At 39.8% G+C, this 21,075-nt stretch overlaps 1 protein-coding gene and 1 long non-coding RNA gene across 6 annotated transcripts in view; both read left to right on the top strand.

Annotated features, from left to right (window-relative positions):
- The window catches only part of LOC117242558, a 77,690-nt gene that overhangs the window by 44,540 nt on the left and 12,075 nt on the right, over nucleotides 1-21,075 (top strand). For all 5 annotated transcript variants that reach the window (XM_033509347.1, XM_033509348.1, XM_033509346.1 and 2 more), the window contains exons 3-6: nucleotides 10,585-10,841; nucleotides 11,543-11,935; nucleotides 12,577-12,833; nucleotides 13,504-13,615. In XM_033509347.1, the coding sequence (XP_033365238.1) occupies nucleotides 10,585-10,841; nucleotides 11,543-11,935; nucleotides 12,577-12,833; nucleotides 13,504-13,615 (1,019 nt within the window). The remainder of the gene's footprint in view (nucleotides 1-10,584; nucleotides 10,842-11,542; nucleotides 11,936-12,576; nucleotides 12,834-13,503; nucleotides 13,616-21,075) is intronic.
- LOC117242562 lies at nucleotides 15,780-17,584 on the top strand. Its single transcript, XR_004495289.1, has 3 exons — nucleotides 15,780-16,666; nucleotides 16,885-17,002; nucleotides 17,077-17,584. It is a non-coding gene; the product is annotated as an uncharacterized LOC117242562 (long non-coding RNA).

The raw sequence follows: 21,075 nt of genomic DNA, 5'->3' as shown, positions 1-21,075 counted from the left end.
GTCGCGTAGCTTAGATTTTCGAGTACGAGGGTCAGGTCTACCTTCGAAGGTCAGCTTATCTTCAAGTTTATGGAAGAATAGGTCGCGTGATGGATCAACTTGCCAGGGATATTTTTTAATTCCTGACCTAACAGCGAGGACTTTTCAATAACTACATTTGCAACAAAATCATCTGAAACCAGAGAAGACCAGACTTTCAGGACTCAAGTAGAAGAAGCTTCTTGGGATATTCTTTATCCTCCAACATTCTCCGAGTACAACAAGCTGAAAAGAATCGAAGACAAAGCTTTGCCGGTGGCGTTAACAGGTTTCATGTGTCCGCACGATAATTCACAGCGCGATGGAAAGTCGGAGATCGAGGGAGATCAGGCTCGGATTACTTGATCCCGGCCACATTAATCGAGCAGCCATCCATCATATTTCACTGTTGATCCACGTAAGCCGCGCGTCACCACACATTCCCTGGAAATGATCGTCCCATGGTCCACGTATCTCAGCGATACGTTACACGGTTGTAATTCCTCACGATATCCGAGTAGACGGGACGAACTGCGATACTATAAATCGTCCTGGCTGCGTTGCTGCCCCCGTGTGCCAAAAAATGTGTCCTAGTCCAGTTCAAATTGCACATTTTTTTAGGCAATTTTTCAACCGGTTGCAGACAGTTGGTTTTTTCATTTCCTTTCTACGTTGGATTAAAGCTGGAGGCTACATTGCAGTTGAGGAACTATAAATTCTATCAAGTACATGCGTATCTGACACTTGGTCAAACACGATCAAACTCTGTTTCCTCTAAAACGAAATTTGGTCTTAAAAATAGATGACGTTCTTCCATATTGCCACAATTTTAATGGGAAGCATATGAAGAAATTTCTTGGTCTTCTTCATGTCCATGAAGTACATGCACAACTGACACTTGATCAAACACGATCAAACTCTGTTTCCTCCAAAACGAAATTTGGTCTTAAAAATAGATAACTTTCTTCCATATTGCCACAATTTTAATGGGAAGCATACGAAGAGATTTCTCGGCCTTCTTCATGTCCATTAAGTATATGCGTAGCCAACGTTTGATCAAACACGATCAAACACGATCAAACTCTGTTTCCTCTAAAACGAAATTTGGTCTTAAAAATAGATAACGTTCTTCCATATTGCCACAATTTTAATGCGAAGCATACGAAGAGATTTCTCGACCTTCTTCATGTCCATTAAGTATATGCGTAGCCAACGCTTGATCAAACACGATCAAACACGATCAAACTCTGTTTCCTCTAAAACGAAATTTGGTTTTAAAAATAGATAACGTTCTTCCATATTGCCACAATTTTAATGGGAAGCATACGAAGAGATTTCTCGGCCTGCTTCGTGGCCATATGTGAGCCACGGTATTTATCCATTGAAAACGCGTTTAAATATAATCAAATATAAACCTCGGTCTTGATTGACGTGACAGAGGTACGATAAACGTGAAATCCAGGAAACTTGAGACGACGTCTCGCGTTTATTATCTTCGTTATTAGCTACGGGCATAATTAACGGTTCTTTGGAATTCGATAGTCGAACTCCCGCGGGCTAACGTCTCCCGCCCTTTCAATTAACCCTGTCACGTCAATTTTCATGCGACAGGGCGATCGATATCGCCTCTGGCGAGGCAAATAAGCTTGATGTCTATTTGCCAGGGATTAGGAATTACCCTCGTTAGAGTGTTCAATAGTTAAGAACCTGCACGTCTTTTGCTGTCTTGGATCCGAACCTTCGACACGCTCGTCTCCATAAACCTAGGATTTTTTCCTCTCTTTTTCATTGTACCGCAACAATTTTTAAACTACTCACTCAGAGACACCATCTTCCATCCCTTAGATCGTCAAAGAAAAATGACAATAGTTCTGTAAATGCTGCGTCTTGGAGCAAATATTTATATTCATTGGTATGGCTGAGAATCTCAACAATCGCTTTATACGTGCCGTGAGATGAAAAATGATTGCAAACCGCTGCTATAGACACGTATTTTGAATGATATAATTCCAAGTAATATTTTTTAACGTTACTGTGATTCTTGCGCGAATTACAAATTATAGCAAGCAGTTAAGTTGTATGTGTATCATCTGCAGATCTAAATATTGGGGCCTCAGGAATAGTAGTAATATCTTCAGTGTATAGCGTGTATAATACTGGCCCCACAACGATGCTATGAAGTATACCTGCTTCAATAAGTTCAAAAGTTCAATAAGTTGTATGTGTATCATCTGCAGATGTAAATATTGGGGCCTCAGTAATAGTAGTAATATCTTCAGTGTATATCGTCTAGCAAACAGTTAAATGCAAATGAATCTGCAGCCTAAATATTAGTCCAATACGTGAGTCCAGTTTTGATGAAAACTATATGCAGCTCTTGAAAAGTAGCTCATTTTGATGGCAACGTGTGTGTTAGATAAGTGAAATCTCATTGCATTTCGTTGGCTGTTTGCTGTTCTTAACTACATTCTGTGTAGTCTGACAAGTAGAATTAGATCGGTAGAACGGGACAGGCAGTGCTCAAACTAGTGGAATAGGTCGGTGGTCTGACCTGAAGTAGAGTAAGACAGACAGTGATCGGATTAGTGTCACTTATCTGCAGTCTAAAAACTTTCTTCCTGATTTCTTGCTGTTCCTTGTCTCGGATCAATAAAATTTTCGAACTGCTGAGGATTACAGTGTGACAAACCATTTGATAGGAAACGATGTAATTTATCTTCCTCGTGGTCCCTTGCTGGCTCAGAATTGGGTGTAAAGGGACAACCTTGAGATATAGGCGAAAGCCCGTGAGCTTTTATTATTCCTCGATTATGTTGAATAAAGTTTAACGTAAATATATAACAAATAATAAATGTACAGGGATAAATATATAAATAGGGGAACGTTTATTTATTAAATATTAATTTTTTTATGTGAGAAATTTTATTTCTTCTTTATAGCATACTATTTTTACGATGTAGGATTCAATTATTTTTCTGTAATTCCATAATTCAGAATTTGTAAACATATTTTTTGGTAAACACATTTGGGTAAACAAATTTGTAAACGTATTCTAATTTTTATTTTATCTTTAAGCAATAATTATAAACTAAATTAGGTCGAAAAACAATAATGAATCTGCCAAGATAAGAATATTAAAAATACGATAATATAACAATAATAATATACTATGAATAAAATATTGCAAATAATAATAATACCAAATAATAATTGGAAATAAAACGTTAAAGATGAAAAAAGGTGAAATAGATAGCCGCGAGTTGATAAGTGGAAGAGGAGTAAAAGCTGTGACGGGAAGAGTGGACAGATTATCGATCAGGCTTACAGCTAATTATTTTACGATTGACCCGATGGCTCTATATTCATCGGTCATCCATGACAATTCACTGCGTGCCTCGTGTGCCTCGAACGCAGCTGTATCGATTGCCTGCTCATTGGAATTGACACGAACGTGAATAATTGAAGGTGTCAAATAGCAAACTGACTAGAGACGTGGTCCTATTCGTAATTAGAAACCTGTTATACCTAATCGATTATTCGAAATTCCGGCATCAAAGTTCATCAGATTCGTTCGAACAAAACGAGGAAATATCGAATGCAAAGATTTCCCCCCTCGTATTAAATCTGATTTAATTGTAATTTTTAATACAATTAATCACCATACGCGTATTGTGATCACCGTAATCGGAAAAGGAGAAAGTGAGATGGACAATAACGCGAGATAAGATCAGCCTAAAATCGTAGTCTTTATAGAAAAACATCATGTTTTTCAAAAAACCCATTTTTTTTTTTTTTTAGATTTTTTTAAAAGATATCACGAGGATGACATTTCCTAAAATAGAGAAATATTCTCATCTCTGAGAAAAAGAAAGAAAAAAAAGAACTAGATGGAACTAGATAGAACTACATAGAACTAAAAAATACTAGACATTCTTCCGCATCCTCGCTCGTGCCTCGTTTCCAGCGATTTAACACTAAACCTATCGACACTTCCTGTATTTTCCTACCGTGTGCGATCAAAATGACCGATAATTCAAAAGTTTTTTGTATTTAAATTTTAAATAGTTTTTTGTATTAACTTAGATAATGGTTAATTTATAACTGAACGTATATAAAATGATGAACTTTGAGAAGATCTCGTGCAAATTTGCTTTTGCTTAATTTCAACTATAAACCTAAATAAAAATACACTTTTATTTATATAGAGTTATATCTCATTCATCCTCGCTGCACTTTTTACAAATTATCTTGCAATCAAATTTTGTAACCTGTACAATATTCCACTTGACAATTTTGTTGCAGCAATGAATCTGAACTTGTTGATAGTTCCATTGTATGGTTTTCTCCCTGCGATTTTTTATACAGCGGTAACGTATGCACCAGATTTATAACAATTTTATGAATTCTCTGTACGAAACGGTAGAACGTCGATGAGACGAGCAGACAAATAATGAATTCCCCTCTTTGTCTTTCGGGCGCATTCTCACCAATTTTTCTCTAATTATACTAATTCGTTCGGCCGTCACAGTCAACAAGTTTCAGGAGAATGGTTCTACAAATGGTGGAGTAATTTAACGTTTTAGAGGGAAAAGCGTGTCAGGTTGACACATTTTTCTACGAACGCCTAAAAATCGATCGGCAGAGGAACAGGAGGATTTGCATTGGTAAAACAAGCAACGGAGAACGAGCCTATTTACGCCGCTTCGCCCGTGTAATCGATTCCCGTTATCTGGAGGAACCCGGTGACACGGACGCGTGCACACGGTGCCGCGTGTACATCGATCGCAGAGACAGACGTATTCAAACAACGACCTTAATGAAAGCACTCGCCTAAACGAGAAGTCTTCACGAAACCGGCTCAGGTTACCGGCAGGTAACCCTGGCAACTGGATCAGGAGAGCTTCTGCCATTTCTCTCGTCCTTCTTTTTTTTTCTTTTTTTTTTTTATCGATTTCTTGCAACGTTTAAGCGGACGAGGGAAAGAAATGTGATTTTTCGAAGGGATTTCTAGTAAATGAAATTTTCTTCTTTAGCGTTGTTTTGTAGGTTAGGAGGAGTATTTGTGAAATATTGGCTTATGATATTTTAGGGTTAAAAAAAGAAATGTTTTCATTCTGACAAGCTTCTGTGGGCGAAATTCTTTTTATTTCTGACGAAGGTACAATAGAATGAAAATTTAGCGACTTGTAACATTATTGCAATAAGCATAACCTTAGCAACTGACTTTTGTAGAGGTTAGGTTTTTATCAATTTGTTGTGATTATCTATAGAAGTAGATGTTCGTTAATTTTGGCTTCCTCCTTCAGGATGAAACTGGTTACGCTTTTTCTGAAAATAGAAAAAAGCTTCAGGGAGATTATAACGTTGCAATCATTTTTTTTTTTTTTTTTTTGTCAGGCCAAATGTGACCGTAGGAATTGCCCAAGAGAAATTCTGATGTGTCTGTCTCTCTCCCATCGCGTGTAACAATTTCTTGCAATATTTAAGCAGAATGGAAATGAAAGAGAAGAAATCTGTGGTAAAAGAAATTTGAGAAATTTCTTTGCGCTCTCGTGTTAAGCAAAAAATATTTATGAAACTGCGTAGAAACACTGACTGAGACGAGTCTCTGACACAGAACAGAAGTTCTCCTCCATTTTTTATAACACAGTATTCGGAAGAAACAGAAGAGAAAATTTGAATAATTTCTTCCGTGCGTTTCTTTATGATAAAAGGAAGCGATATGAAAAAAATTGAAAATTACAGCGGAATGGTGTCTGGGAAACACGAGTTATGATTATTCATTAGGCAAACCAATCTTAATCTCTCCTTTTCTTTTCCTGCAATGACTTCCTGCAATATTCAACGCAACCAGAAAGCAGATTATTTCGGCGAGTCGCTGCTGAATACCTTCTGGGAATCCTCCTGGCGATCAGGATTATTATGCAAATTGAAATTTAAGGTGTTAACAGATCAACTGTTAGTTTAGGTCCGAGATATAATTTTTGTGCCAGGTACAAGGAACACAGTTGCTCCTACAAAAATCTGTATACTTGTATAAATAAATATTAACCATCGTTTGATATATATCAGGAATAAACAATAAAGAAACCATCCTAACCATCCTGAAATTATGAAAAATGATCTATACGTGCACAACGATGATGCGTGTGACACAATTGTTGATATCTGTTAATACCGAAGAATTGAAAATTGAGGATTAAAGCGATGTATTCTTTCGTACACGAAATGTCAGATACACAAGAAATCTCGTGGAAGAAAGAGAAGGACGCTTAAAAATGGTATTTGTCGTTCGAAACTTGCGACGAAAATAAGAAGCGAAAATCGAAGGAAACGTTTTTCAACACGGATTCAAGGAAGATGGGTGGTTGCCGTGTTCAGGGGGTCTTTAACGCGTCGGAAGTTTTCTGGGACAAATCGCCTCCGGGATGAGTCGAGGGTTCGCTAAGTTCTTTTCGTTTCCAGATACGATCCACATAGCCGGCGTCTCGTATTCTCTGCAAAGCATGACGCAATACGAATCAAATGTATCTAAGCATTTTGAAAAATTGCTGCTAGGAACAATTTGGTTCTCTCTTACGTTGGTATTACTGGACCGTTTATTAATCGTCACAGCATACGACGTATTAATTTCTCGAATATTGTCGCCGAGGTTAGGGCACTTTAATTTTAATCTTACTCGAGGTTGAAGTTGAACCGAATCCATGAAATTGTAGGAGAATGACTTCATTCGTTTTGCAACCTGATCGTCCTGGCATTGCCGCTACAAAGTGGTATCATCTCTAAATCAGTTGAACGCGGTGATCCGAATGTGAATACGCTCGTTTGTCACTTGTTTTTCATTGAAATTCGGATTTCAAATGCGCGTTTAACGTGAATTAAAAATTTAAGTAGCCTGATCCAAAGCTGAGACGAATGCACATAAAAGCACATAACCTAATTCAAACCTAAAACGACAAACACAAATGCATACAAATATATGTACGATTAGCTTTGTCATAGGTTTGAATTAGGTTATGTATTTCTACATACATATATGATAATTGTATGTACACGTACGATTAGATTCGTCTTAGATTCGTCTTAGAATTAAATTACTGAAATTTTTACTTCGTGTTAAATATATATTTCGTTAGATTCGTCTCAAGTTTCGATTAAATTACTTAGATTCGAAACTCTCCGTTCTAATTCCCATCCTACGCGTGTTCCACACGATGAAATCCATTATTGGCTCTATCAATGGTTCTTCGTTGTACGTAATACAAAATTCAAAATATAAAAATGTAGTAACCTAATCCAAACTTCTCTGCTCATTTACGTAGACGTGTGTATGACTCATCTATAGTAACTTTTACTTTATTTATAGTAACATTTTCTTTTTTTAGTTTCTAACCTCGTCTGCTTCAGCCGACGAAATTGAGGACCAACGGTAGCTGTCGCGAGTTAATCAGGAAAAGTCGCAACTTCGTCCGCGGCAAGAAAAATATTAATACCTGATGGCGTGATTTCAAGCTGGCTTATTTCGTTAGACCTGTGTGAAGTTTACCGTGTCACGGAATTAATCGAGCCCTTATTTTTAGAACACGTCCGCGTAATTGAATGTCAATTCCGTGCTCGTTGACCAGCCGCGTTGTTGGCAACACTGTGGTAATAATTGAGTTTTTCTCTAGGGACTTTCTTTCCCATGTGATCGTAATTTAAAACTCCTGCAACCTTGCAAACTCAAATAATAAAGTAATTACAGATCCGCTGAAAAACCAGACACGCGTCTCGCTATGACGAACATACGCGAAAATAAATTACTCTGTTCCATTTCGAGAATCCTATTTCATTCCTATAAAAAATTATTTTACCGTTACAACCGATAATCGAATATTGAAGGGGAGACACGTGTCAAGCAGAATGCACGAATTGGTTCATAGCGCAAAGAATCAAAGATATTTGCTCCCTTTTTCACTAATGAAATTCCGCCCCACTTGTCATAATTTCTCCCTTTGTGAATTATCTTACGATCTTCTTTGAACGCCTCCGTTTCTCCAGCGTGAAGCTCGATTTCTATGAAATTAAAACGGATGAATTGCTTGTTACACAATGAAACACAGACGGATAAAATTGATATCGAATCGAGCACAATGGAAAAACTTAAGAGGATCAATGAGAGCCGATTTGCAACATAGTCGTTGGGTGGGACATAAAAGGGGGAGCATTGATAAAAAAAAAAAAAAAAAAAACAGCGAGAATACATCATGCAGTATGTGATATATGAGATAACATGAGACACGTCAGAACGAGGTATTATTGTCGAAATATTTCGCAGGTGCAGTTGAAACAAACGTAATGTCAGCAATGATATCGAAGATTTCGATATTAAAGTATCGAAATTCGATTGACATCTGCCACGATCGCAAGTCGGTGAAATGTTAAAATAGATTTTTAGGGAAACTGAACGTATACCACTTGTGTCGAATCTAATCGTTAGCTACGTAACATGTAACCGTGGTAACTGAACGGTTTTACGATCGGATGTTTCAATTACGCAATTGTACAATCTGACATAACCTAAAAATCGCCATCTATGATTCTATTCCCTACATAAAGTACAAGATATGACTAATTTTCAGCCATTTGACGATAGAGTACTATAGTTGCTTTGTTTCCTAAATTGGCTGATATGTAAAAAATTCTAATTTGGTAATTCGTTTATAAATGTCTGCTGGTGTAAAAGTACCACGATATCCGGTGTTCCGTCAACTCTGTCAGAAAGATAAAAATTTCGATCGATTTTACGTCAGAGACAGGAAACTCTGCCAATTCCCTTGGCCAAGTTGCGTCTATGTTACGTCGAGGATTTGACCACGCGAAATGCGTATTTATTTTCGGATTTCGTGCATCATGAAACAGCCTGTATATCCGGCTAAAAGTGGCCGTCATACGTCAACGAGCCACGCGATCGTTGCACGCGTAAATATTTAGTCGATGCACGCGAAATGCCTTTTTTATTATCACGGATTCCTGAAAATCGTCGTTTCTGGAATTCTTCGAATATCATCCACTAATATCATGTAATAGCAAATTCTCCTAATGTGCCTCTAAGCTTAGCTAACTCCAATACCAGATCCATCTTATCTATCAGTCATCAAATTTGGCTACCATTAATCTTAATCCTTAGAAATTACCTAGAATTGGTATTCATGTGATATTCACCGCAAATACGCTTATCTCTAACGAGCTAAAAACATTGAACCCTAATACTAACCTGCTACTAACCTCCAAATTTCTGGTCGAATTAGACAGTACCTTCTGTACTATTAGCACTGAAACCTTGAAATCGCGTAGCTTTGTTATTCACCTAATATTCGCTGTAGATCCAACTAGGCCTGCTGATGATCCCGAAAATTCACCGAACCCTACTCTAAATCCCCTAAACTCACGTAGCCCATTAGTCTAATTGACGCTTAGTGCCATTATAGGCGATAACGTACCGGTTGATGGATCTCGTTAATTTTTAATGAAGCAGCCTCGCGTTAACGTACGATCAACACACTGGCCATTATCGTTATAATTAACGAGCTGATCGATTTATCCCACGATTCTCTAATTGTTCTTCGTGGTCTACTATTTTTGAACAACTCTACCACGGTTGGCACGAGGGAGGATTATTTCACTCGGAAACATATTTCAGCTTCTTACATAGCAAATTTGACAACTGCGAGGAACAAGAGCTAAGACGAATTGATACAAATGTGCGAGTATCGATGAAATGCCTTGGCACCAAAATTTCAACGATATCGAAAAACCGACCCAATCCCTTTGGTCTATGAACAGCTTAATTCTGTAAGAAGTTCAAAATCGAATGTCAAGATGCTGAAGCTTAAGATGTTGAAAGAAATAATTCTACCCAACTATATCTTTGGCGCACAATGCGTCCTTTGTGCCACATTTACTCGCTGCTGGTAATTGTTTATTGATACAAGAGCGGCCGGCCAGTTCTTGTTGAAATATTTGAAGAGAACTCGACGCCTCGTGTATCCTGTACCGCGGAACCCGATCTGTGTCTGACATTACGCACCCTCTCGTCTGTCTACGCTTTCATGCAACCACCATCGAACAACCAGGGCCTTCGACACACTCGTCCAAACGTTTTAAACAAACGTCCCATTTAATTAATCGAACGGTAGCTTCGTACAGATTGAAACGTCGCTGGCCGAAACAGATTTGTCTGTGGAAGATATAGAGACAGGCTATCGATCAATTTACTATTCAGTTTTCCCATTTTGTTCCAAGCGTTATAGATAACTCTGTAGTCTCGTTCAAAGATCTAGCCACTCTATGTGTAACCATAATGGTATTGAGTAACTCGAGGACTTCGATATTAGGTTAGGTGATTTTACATCTTCAAAACTGGGTGCAATTCTAGAAACTCGGCATTTGGTCCACGCGCGATTCTACAGACTCGACGTTAGTTCTAAATGATCCTAGAAACTGAAGGTCATTAGAGATCTTACAACTGTTACCAAATCGAAGCCTGTAGTTAAGTATGTTCCTAACCTAACTTATGTTCCACAGTGTCAGAGTTCGCGCAGGAGCTGGGCGCGGCAATGGAAAGCCACTCGGCAACCGTACGACGTCTTGTCGACGAGTTTCGCAGCCGATCCGGAGACACCAGAGTTGATTCCGGCGGAATGCGTCGAGTTTGGGAAAGTTTACTGCGCCAGGTGCAATCAGATGCAGAAGCTCACTTGGATCTGGCCGCGGTTCTCCAACAGCAGCTGTCTAGGCCCACCTTGGAGGCCAGCTTCCACCGAAAACTCCAGTCCAGAAAGGTAATTCGCTTCAGATTTCTGCATCTACGAAAATCGAACGAGCCCTTGATAGCGAAACTTTGTTCAAAATCCATGGCATGTGCTACAAATGTGGCGAAAAGTGGTTTAAGTTTGAAGGGAGAAATTGTCGTGCGATATAGTCAAAATAAGATAAGGCGCCTGAATGTCTTTGACGACGTCTATAACGTGAGAATCTTCCAAAGAAATTGCACGTGGGCGTCGTTTGCCTGCTTCGAGATTGCTTCCAGCTCAATGTGATCGTCGTATCGCGTGCGGTATCAAGGGCTTCCTCCGAAAGCAGATAAAAGTTGCCAATACAACTGCTTTGAGCATTTCCTTAACGGACCTCGGTGTATCTGAAAATTGAGATTTACGATCGATCCAGAGCTGAGCGCAATGCAGATTTGAAGCTTTAGGATGATGCCACCAAACCTACATCTTACCCCAACCTGACCGAAACTTGATTCGAATTTTTCATTCTTAACAAATCTATTAATCTCGAGTAAGCAATTGGGTAACCAGTATCGATTTTCAGAGACCCGTTACGATCGAAAATCCACTGCGGCTTGACAAAATCCCAACTGAAAACTATTCCACCTGAACCGAGATTTAGCCCTAGTCCTAAAACCATAATTACAGGAGAAGCCTGGTAGCATAAAAGAGAAAGAGGATGATAAAACCAAGGAAATTCCATATTGCAGGTGTTTGCTCATCGCGAGGCCTACGAGCAGGTGGTGGCGAAGACCGAGGAGAAGCTGCAGCGTGCCCGCGCGGATTACAAACGCGCCTACGCCTCTCTCTTAATGATAGATGGCGGGAGTGAGCAGGAACTGAAACGCGCCTACTACGAGGCGCACAATGCGTACGTTCTTCAATTGAAAGCCACGAATGCCATCACGGAACGGTACCAGTCACAGTGCTTGCCTAGTCTGCTCGGTGAAATAGCGGAAGTATATGAGGAGTTATGTGGATTGGCTTGCAAATGCGTGGCTGGAATATCGGAGGCAGCCGCAGAGAGGGCTGGGGATCAGGCGAAACGTTATCAAGCGGTAGCGAAAGAGGCTCAAGTCATAACACCGCTAAATGATTTGCAAGTACGTCGGATTGGCTATATTTCCCAAGTCTTCCTTTATCTATCCTCGTTTATGAGCCTTGACTCAATTGTTTGCGTACTGTGAGTGGCGGAATGAAGAGGGCAAGGGAGGGAATCCTATCAGTCGGCAGAACCGAATTAGGGTTGTGATGAGCTTGCCAGTCAGCCAGGCGTAAAGCTGTTAAATCCTCCTATTTGTGAGAGTCCTACATGCTCGGTTGAGATTAGGATTCTTAGCTTCAGACGACAGGGAACTGTAGGGATATTATTCCGTTTCTGGTGTTGCTTCTTAAGAGGAATAGTTTTGGGAAACCAAGGCTTGCGATTTTTAGAAATACAGGGAATGGGTTTGTTGCTTTTACAAATACACGAGAAGGGAAAAAGAAAGCAAAAGGCGATGGCCAGAGACAGAAATCGGATCTATATTTAGAGCACATAGATCGTGTCTATATTTGACAAAGCATGCAACGATGGGATTCATAATTATCATTTATCAGCAGAGCTTGCAGTAGATTATTCTATGATCATCCTATCCCACAGAAATAGAGAAAAGATTCAGGTGTCAAGAATTAATGATCACCCTATTACAGATATAACCTCGAACCGTTATTCCACCTATTAAGACCAGAATTTTGTGTCTAGATTCTGGCACGGAGCCTATCAGCCACCGCGACCCCATCGAAGAAGCCCTCCAGGCGTCTGTTCGTGGCGCCAGGTCCGCCAGAACAAATACCCATGGAGAGAATCAGTCAAATACCGTCGCTGAGGGACGAACTAGCACCGACAGGAACCAGTACTCTGCCCCTGATGGAGGATTTACGACGAGAGCACGATAGCCTAGCTCAAGAGATCACGCGACTCCAGGACGCCTTGGATACGTTGATCCGCATGCAACGAAAGTGCGTTAACTTATCCACCCAGAACAAATATTTAAAAGTTAATAAACTACTCTGCGAATGTGCGAATCTCCTGGCTTAAGTGGATACGATTTTCAATGAGTTAGAAGAGGTAGAGAGCCAAAGTAGGTGATCCAATCTTGGTCGGTTAGACGTTCAACGTTGGGTCTTCCCAGATGCAACGTAGATACGTTAACCTATCGATTCAAATAGGAGATTTATAATTCAATAGACCATATCACAATCGTGTGAACCTGATGACACGAATAGATAAGATTACAAGGGACAGAGTGGCAAAATGGGCAGCCCCAAATCTTAGCAATCAAACGTTAAATATAGGGTCTTGTAGCAGTCTAGCATTTAGGATTTGAGGAAAAGTAATTTCACAATATTGCCAGTGCTGGCATTGAGAAGAAGGTACGATCGATAACGTGGAGCTCCAGCGAAATATAGAACCGCGAATAGAAATGATTAATGTCTGACAAAAGAATTCGGTCTAATTACCTCTCGTTCCGCTTTTCGGTGGCTGGTTCAATTTATTAAAGGTAAACACGTTACAAAGGGCCACGGTTCTCGAGTGCTGGTATTTCCAGCTTACAACACTCGACACGTTCGCGGGTTTAATTCCACGAAGCCCGAGAATCGCTAAACGGTTTCCTTTCTTTAATTGCAGGAGCGCTGAAAGCAATCTTTACACAAAAGTAGCCGAGCTCCAGGAAGACATCTCTATGAAGCGTTTCGAGCTAGGGGAGGCACAACTATACCTCGCAGCCGTGCAAGCACAGGTATTTCAATTGATATTATTTTGTAGCAAACATTCTGGTAAACCTGATAATTATCTTCAAACCTATGTTCGATGGTTCTCTCTGTTTGAAAAAGGTTAGTGAAGATACAAACATTTGTAAGGTAACTTTTCTAGCAGTGCTGTTTCAGGACAATATAAAAACCAAAATTTAGATACTCAGCTTTACTTTATCACGATAATTTATTAATTCTTCCGTTTACGAAAAAAAATTACTCGTTAGAAAGTAGAAATCAGAAAAATATTCTTGAAATGTAATATTTTCGATGGACGAGTGATGCAATATGTAAGATGCTTGAAAATTTGTGAAAATGTTCCTTACATTTATATCACTTTCCCTTAAGAATCTCAACCTATCGCGTTTCTCATTTGCTCGGCAATTTTAACTTTCAGTAACCTTTTCCCCGTTTTTTTTTTTTTTTTTCTAAACTATTTAAATGAACCGTCACAAGATCGATAGCAGAAAAAACGGAGACCTATTAGTGACTATCGAAAGTTTGCTCGCAAATTGCTGCACTTCAGTGCTGCCAACATAAAGTTCCTATCGGGAGAAACCGTATCAGAAGTTCCGTGCACTCGGATTAAAAACTTGCTACTTCCATAGCGAACCAGTGTCGTTTTCTTGTTTAGAAAACCGCGGCAGGGGTCGCGGAAAGTTTTTTCATTCGTGACAGAAAAGTTTCTGTGTTCCTGCTATGACAGGAATCAGATATGTGTATCCTGTATGTGTGCGTGTTCGAGCGTACAGGAATCGTTTGACGACCTAGAAATTGGATTTGCGATGGATCCCCGAGGAAACATCCATCGTAGAAAAGAAAAATCACCGATTTCACGCTACTGTTCCCTTACACCGGAGGTTTCTTTAGATCCGGCAGTTTCTTTGTTGGTGATTCCATTCAGGCCGTGAAATCCTCTGATGCTCCTACCTACAGTTATACATACATTAGCATAAGAAATTTTTCAATCACAAAATGTGGTTACCTTCCATGATTGAAAATTCAAAGTAATTCGATATTGTCAGATCATATTTTTAATAAGCTTCCTAATTCCGCTAATTACAAATTCTATTATTCAACATCTTTAAATCCCAAAAACGTACGAATTTAATCCTTCAATTATTCCCATGTGATATATAACAACATAACCTCCAATAAATTTCTTCATTTTTAAATTTAAACATCTTTAAATTCTAGAATAATTACTTATCAAGAAAAATCAAGTTTGATATTATTATTCGAACGAAATTTTGTCTGAACCTAATCTCAACTGATCGAACCACGTATCAACGAACCAAATACCGAGGAAATTCTTCGAGTGATTCAAAGAAGATTCTACGCAGAGTCATCTGGCGTGAATTCCTAACCTGAACCAATTTGTCATCGGCCAGCGAAAGAGCGCGAGCACCACGGTATCACAGATCAGCTGTCAGCAAAAGCATTATCCTCATCGGCAATCCAACCACCTAAACAGCCGGTCGAGTGGACGAGAACGACAAAGAAGAGCAATCCGTGACACTTTGTTCAGTGGGTCTTCAGACACAGTCGGTCGGAGAAATCTTACCGGGACAAAGGAACGTGTCGATCTCGGCCGCGAGAAAAAGAACTGGTCTCGCGGAGCATTCGTGGTTCTCGAGTCGAGTGGCTGAGCCGATTAAAATTAGCACGAGCCTCCCATTGTTCCCTTCCACGGGCCTCGAATAAGTACAATGCACCCTGTTTGTTCACCTGCACGTGCTGTCCCGCAGTTCCGTACCTCCTCTCGTACGATCCGCGCCAGATCGGCTGCCGTTAATAAGACGCCATATTGGAAACTGGTAATTGGTCCTTCGATGTGAGTAGACAAAAGGAAAAAGTGTTGTTCTCAGCAGTTAATGCATATCGATCTCTTAATTTGGTGGTCGGAATTACAAGTGTATTGCGATGAAACGAATATTGGTCGATGCCAATATCATTGGCTATTGATGGCTATTAAACGGGCATTTTGAGGTTAAAATATTCAAGCAGAGGATATTAGATGGGAGATTTGTATATTGTTGTGGCATTTTGCAAAATTTAAATTAACGATGGTGTCAACTTATCAAGCCAATTGCTCTTCTAGTAATACTCTCTCATAAAGCATCATAACTTTATGATAATTCCATTAGAAAACTAGCACGACTGTTTCCACATTTTTACAGAAAGTAACCTATCCTAGGTAACCTAACCAAAATCAACTGAACCATCGTCATCGTCGTCAAACACTAACATTCGACTCAAAGTTTGAATTAGAAGATAGCAACGAGGTTATACGAGGGTAAAAGAAGCGAGAGAAAAATTGTTGAAATCAGCCGTGGCAGAAGATAAGGGACACAGAATCCTTTGTCGTCGAGCGAGACTCGGAAGACACGCGAGACAGACTTTCGCTCTGACTCGTATCCTGAAGGTAGCTACACATAAGAGCCGAGCTTTTCTCCGGTCACTCATTTCCCGGAAAAGGGATGAATTATGGAGGGATAGGCGGCGAACGGTCGTGAAACGAGCGAGGTAGTCAAAGACACGTAAATTTGCGATCGCCTTCTCTCGTGAAAATAACTTCGACAAACGCGCGCTTCTAGAGAAACGCTCGCTTCAGCGAGTTCGAATGCCTCGACGCGCATCTGTCGATACTCGAATTGGCGAGGAAGTACGATCGCAACTTTTCAAACGTAGATACGTCAGAAATGATGAGAAATATGGGGAAAATGGGGCAGATTTAAAAGGACAAATTTTCCTCGGTGAATAGTAGAAATTATATAGGGTGTCTTTGACACGTGTAGCTATCTGTCGATATTTGAGCTGCGATCAGATTACTCTTCTAACGTACGTCTGTATGGCAAACGATGACAAATACGACTGTGAAGTGGAGGAACGATAAGGACGAGGAGTAGTCAAAATCGAGAAAAATAAGGCGAATGATAAATTGACAAAAAATTGATGAAAATGCTAAAGAATGACAAAAGCTACGAGAACGATATGGAAGATAAGAATGGTGGAGGGAAACAAATTTACTATAAAAGGTAATAGAAATCGTACGGGTTATCTCGCGTAACTGAGACAGTAGCTTTTAGAATACAATAACTACTTAACACAGTAACAGCCAGAAGAAGAAATTCTAACCTATAAATCTAGGTGTTTCAAAAACTTGAAGCTTTCCTTTATTTTCTCTTCGTATCTCTGTATTTGATTGTCCATAGGAGACACTCCATATACGAAATTATGAGGAAATTTATTTCAGACGTGGAAACATGGCGGAAGTTATGGCGCGAGATGCAAATTTGTCCGGTATGGTCTTAACTCAGATTAAACTCTAAGTCACAGTCATCCTACGTCTAACGTGACTAATAAAAATCCAAGTAAAATTCCAGCTCGTATTAATCTACATAATCTACATTTACGTATTTGTATCTAATCCTTGATCTAATTTTAGACCCAACTAAATGTCCCTATGAAACTTCAAGCTCGACAGTAAACAGGATTTGTGAATGGGAAAACAGAGACAGAGGAAACACAATGGAGGAGGAAATCTGTTCTTCTTTTTTCTCTTGATAAGTGGAAGGCAGAGGCGTGAAGTATACGGCCCCATTCAATGACATTGGTTTGCATACGCCTTTGAAACCCTTTTTTGCATCTACCTTTCCATCGAATTCGTCTTCCTCGGCGAGAAGATTGGCCTGATTCAAGCGTTCCACACGAGCATTCGCTAAATTCCACAATACGACGTGTCCTGATCCTTCGACTGGCACGCCAAGGATGACTGAATACCTAAATGTAGGCTGATCCGCACTCCATTACCTCCTAAAATAGCAGCCTCTGTGACGTTGCCAACTTTTTGCCGCAATGAGCATTTAGGCTTCACGTGAATCTGAATAATTGTCTGCCAACCTGAATATCGATAGCAAAGGGCGATCAATGATATAGTAGTTGATCCTTGCTAATAGCCTAGTATTAATATTCTTTGTAAAAATATTCCAGACAATTTGTAAAACTTAGGCTACCGATCTGTTAGCTGATGAGAGCTGCTGGTAAACGTCTTCGGTAACAAAGATGGTGCTATAGTCATGCTCGTAGAACACGAGAATTGGCCACGTAGTCAGGAAGATTATAGATTGAGGGAAGGTCGTTTAACCGGTGCTTTCACCACCAGGGGATCGATATCGTGGCCGAGTCTTGCTGAAATTTTCAGCAAGACACGTCCTAATGGACCTGTCAGCGGCCACCAGATACCAGTGTCTATGGAACAGGCTAGATATCGATAATTGCCCGCTTCGATCCATCCTAGCAATTTCCTTTGCATTAGGCTTCTACCCTAGCCTCGATCAATTTGTCAAGACGATGAAGGAAGCTTGTGTTTTTTTATCTATCAGAGATTTAGAGGCTAATTTAAAGAAGATGTTGCATGAAAGAGAGCGATAAAGAAGAGGAGAAGGTACTTAAATTTAGATTTCTTATCTGAGCGACAGGATTTCAACTTTATTAACCACGTAGACAGAATTTTACATGCAATTGTGCTCTGTACAAAATGATTTTGAGGCGAATTTTTAGATTAATACATCCAGCGGGATGGTATATCTTCCTTTTTCATTTTCTTCTTCGTGTTTCTCTTTTCTTTGTTTTCTAGCGGAACGTTGAATCGGAAATGGTCCTTCAAATATTCAAAAAGTATGCCCGATTGATATGGAGCTGCGATTAAACGATAAAAGTTGCTGCAGTCCTTTGAAAACGATTCAATTTAGCCTGCACTTCTGCAGGTTAAAATATTCAAGGCTATTTCGATTCCTAGCAATTTCTCAAATATGTAACCAGTAGTTAAATAGAAATCTCATTGGAGTGATAAAATTACTTGGTGTATCTTCAGAAATCAAAGAATATCGCTCCAATCGTAGCAACCAAACAAAGATCTGTCGATTATCTTGATTAATCAAAGTGGAGGCTAAAATATTTTTCAAATATTTTTTATCTGGAAGGGCAAATCATTAGAATTGTTTCTCTAACTCTCGAGCACTCAAAATTCTTCTAGAAATTGAGAAATTGTGCTGACCCAAAGTTGAGAAACCTCTGTCAACGATGAGATCAAAAAATGTTTCTTCAACTGGCAACATCGTTTCAAGTGGCTTTCCTATCTTGTCCAAAATTGCTATCAATGAAAGAATCAAAATGATAATATTTTAAGAGAACGAATTTTTAGATTAATTTAACAGATTGATGAATTTATTTATTTTCTTTTTAGATTAATTTAATGATATTTTACAATTAAGAGAATTACTGCGAGTGCTTGCAGATATTGAAAAATCCTATTCCATTCAATTCCATCGACTTATTCAAACTTGTATAATTATCAACATTCCCCTGCAATATTGAGAAATTGTCTCAATTAAAAAATCAAAAAGTTGTGTGAAAGATGAGAAAGTGGCACCTGAGTTAATGGAGTCAAGCGAAGTCCTTCCAAACACTTCAACTAAAAATTTTACCTGAGTAATTAAGAACCATAACAACTTGGGCACTTGTACGGAATTTTTAAGAACTGTTTTAACGAGAAGTCCAAAGTATTCGAGAAGTTAGAAGGAATCGAAGTTGATCTGTCTGATTATCAAAATTTATCCAATTCGTCTGAAACGCTTCCCACAAACCGACGAATCCTCTGTAGATGGAACATACGAAATATCGAAAGCAAAATGCTTGTTGTAACGTTTATTGGATAAATCAATTGTGCTGAGATTTCGTTTCTTAAATTACCTTCGCAAAAGTACGAATTTGCACGAACGTGCGCAGTCTATCAGCGGCTAAATAAAACAAAATGTAAAAGATACAGCTGAAAAGCAAATTTCATAGAACAGTTCACGTCTAGAAAATAAAAATCGAATACAGACGCATGTCAAACTGCAATAAACCATGGCAAAACGCTGATGACTAAATGAAATAAAATCCGAAAAATATAAATCATAGAAAGAGAGGCTATCGATAGAAGCATACAGATATAAAAGGTAGATAACTTGCAACTGGCATACAATCATACACTCGACGTACAACTCGTAATGGAAAACCAAGCAAACTAAAAAGAACAATTATCAGATAGGAAAACGGGACATGCGTAAACAAATGCATGTCAAACTGTAATAAACCGGCATAAAGAGAAACTGATAACAGATAGCAAAGAACAATTCCCAAATGCGAGATAAAAATCGGTTACGCGTAAACTGACGGGCTCCAAATTGCCTATAAACCGATGCAAAAGACCGACAACTGAATACAATAAACTGAGTAGAGTAAAACGTAAAATAAAACAATGTAGGTACAAAGGTAGACAGCTTGCAAATTACACGTGGCCATGGGCTGCAGACGAAACAGGTTCCAAAGAACAGTTGACAGATAGGGAACGAAAACCGGATACGCGTAAACAGACACGCGCTGCGTTGCCTAACGCGTCGCCCGGATAAATAGGGGCGCGCAATCGCGCGACATGCGCCCTCACAACTGGGTCACCATCCGACAGCCGCCGTCTGAAAATCCATTCCTGGCCTCGAGTTCGCTCTCCTAGGTCAGGGTGGCAGGAGGAGCCTGACTAGTCCTCGCGAAAATGGGCTGGACAACGCTGCGCACACAAGTCGTTAGTATCCCCCTTGAAACACCTGGACGAGACACCTGGCCCCTTTCGCTTTCTATCGCGAATCCAGGTCACAGACATCAGATCCGTGCAGCCAGACAGTGATCGAGCCATTATTCGTGGCGCAGTGTGCTTTCGCGCTGGTGAATCCTCGCGTTCCTGACTCCAGATAACTCGCATCCGTTGCTATGCGGCTCCACTGCGGTCGCTTCCGGTTCTTCTTGCCTCACAAAGTCTGTACACATTGTGTCTAGTGGTATTTGACGTGAATGTGTGCCTGAATGATGGTTCTACGAAAATTAGCGACAAACGCAGGTCTATGAGAAAGTTAGGTCAGCTGCTGGTAGGAGCAGCTGGTGCATGGTGTTTTGACACGTGACACACGATATTTGCAGGCGTCGAGACGCGTGTCCGTGATCAGGACACACACGTGGGGGACACTTTTTGCCGCACGTGCTTGGGATTAAACGTGGTCGAATGATTTTCGTTAGGGGAGTGTCGTTCCTTGCTTGACAGAATGGACTCTTCGTGGCGTATTTTGATGTCGATACCGGGGGCTTTGCGGACATTCGCAAGTGTGTACAGAGTAGTCGGCAATTGATTAAGAAGAATTGTTTATGCGATAGCTTTTACCGTTGTTTTGTCAAACTAGATTCCCCGATATTTAACACTTTCGCGTGTATTAAAAAGTTGCTGGAAAAATCGTGCGTCGTCGTTGCACGTTGCAATTGTATTGCCTGATGAGATGTAGTGCTGCTGACGTTGCGTAACGTTTGTTCTCTGATAAATGCACAGTAGCACAGACGCAACTGTTGCGTCTATATC

This window comes from Bombus vosnesenskii, unplaced genomic scaffold, assembly GCF_011952255.1.
Source record: "Bombus vosnesenskii isolate JDL3184/JDL3185 unplaced genomic scaffold, Bvos_JDL3184-5_v1.1 scf7180000016274, whole genome shotgun sequence".
NCBI lineage: Eukaryota > Metazoa > Arthropoda > Insecta > Hymenoptera > Apidae > Bombus > Bombus vosnesenskii.
Note: the sequence above shows the minus strand (reverse complement) of the source record. Positions and strands in the feature narration are given on the sequence as shown.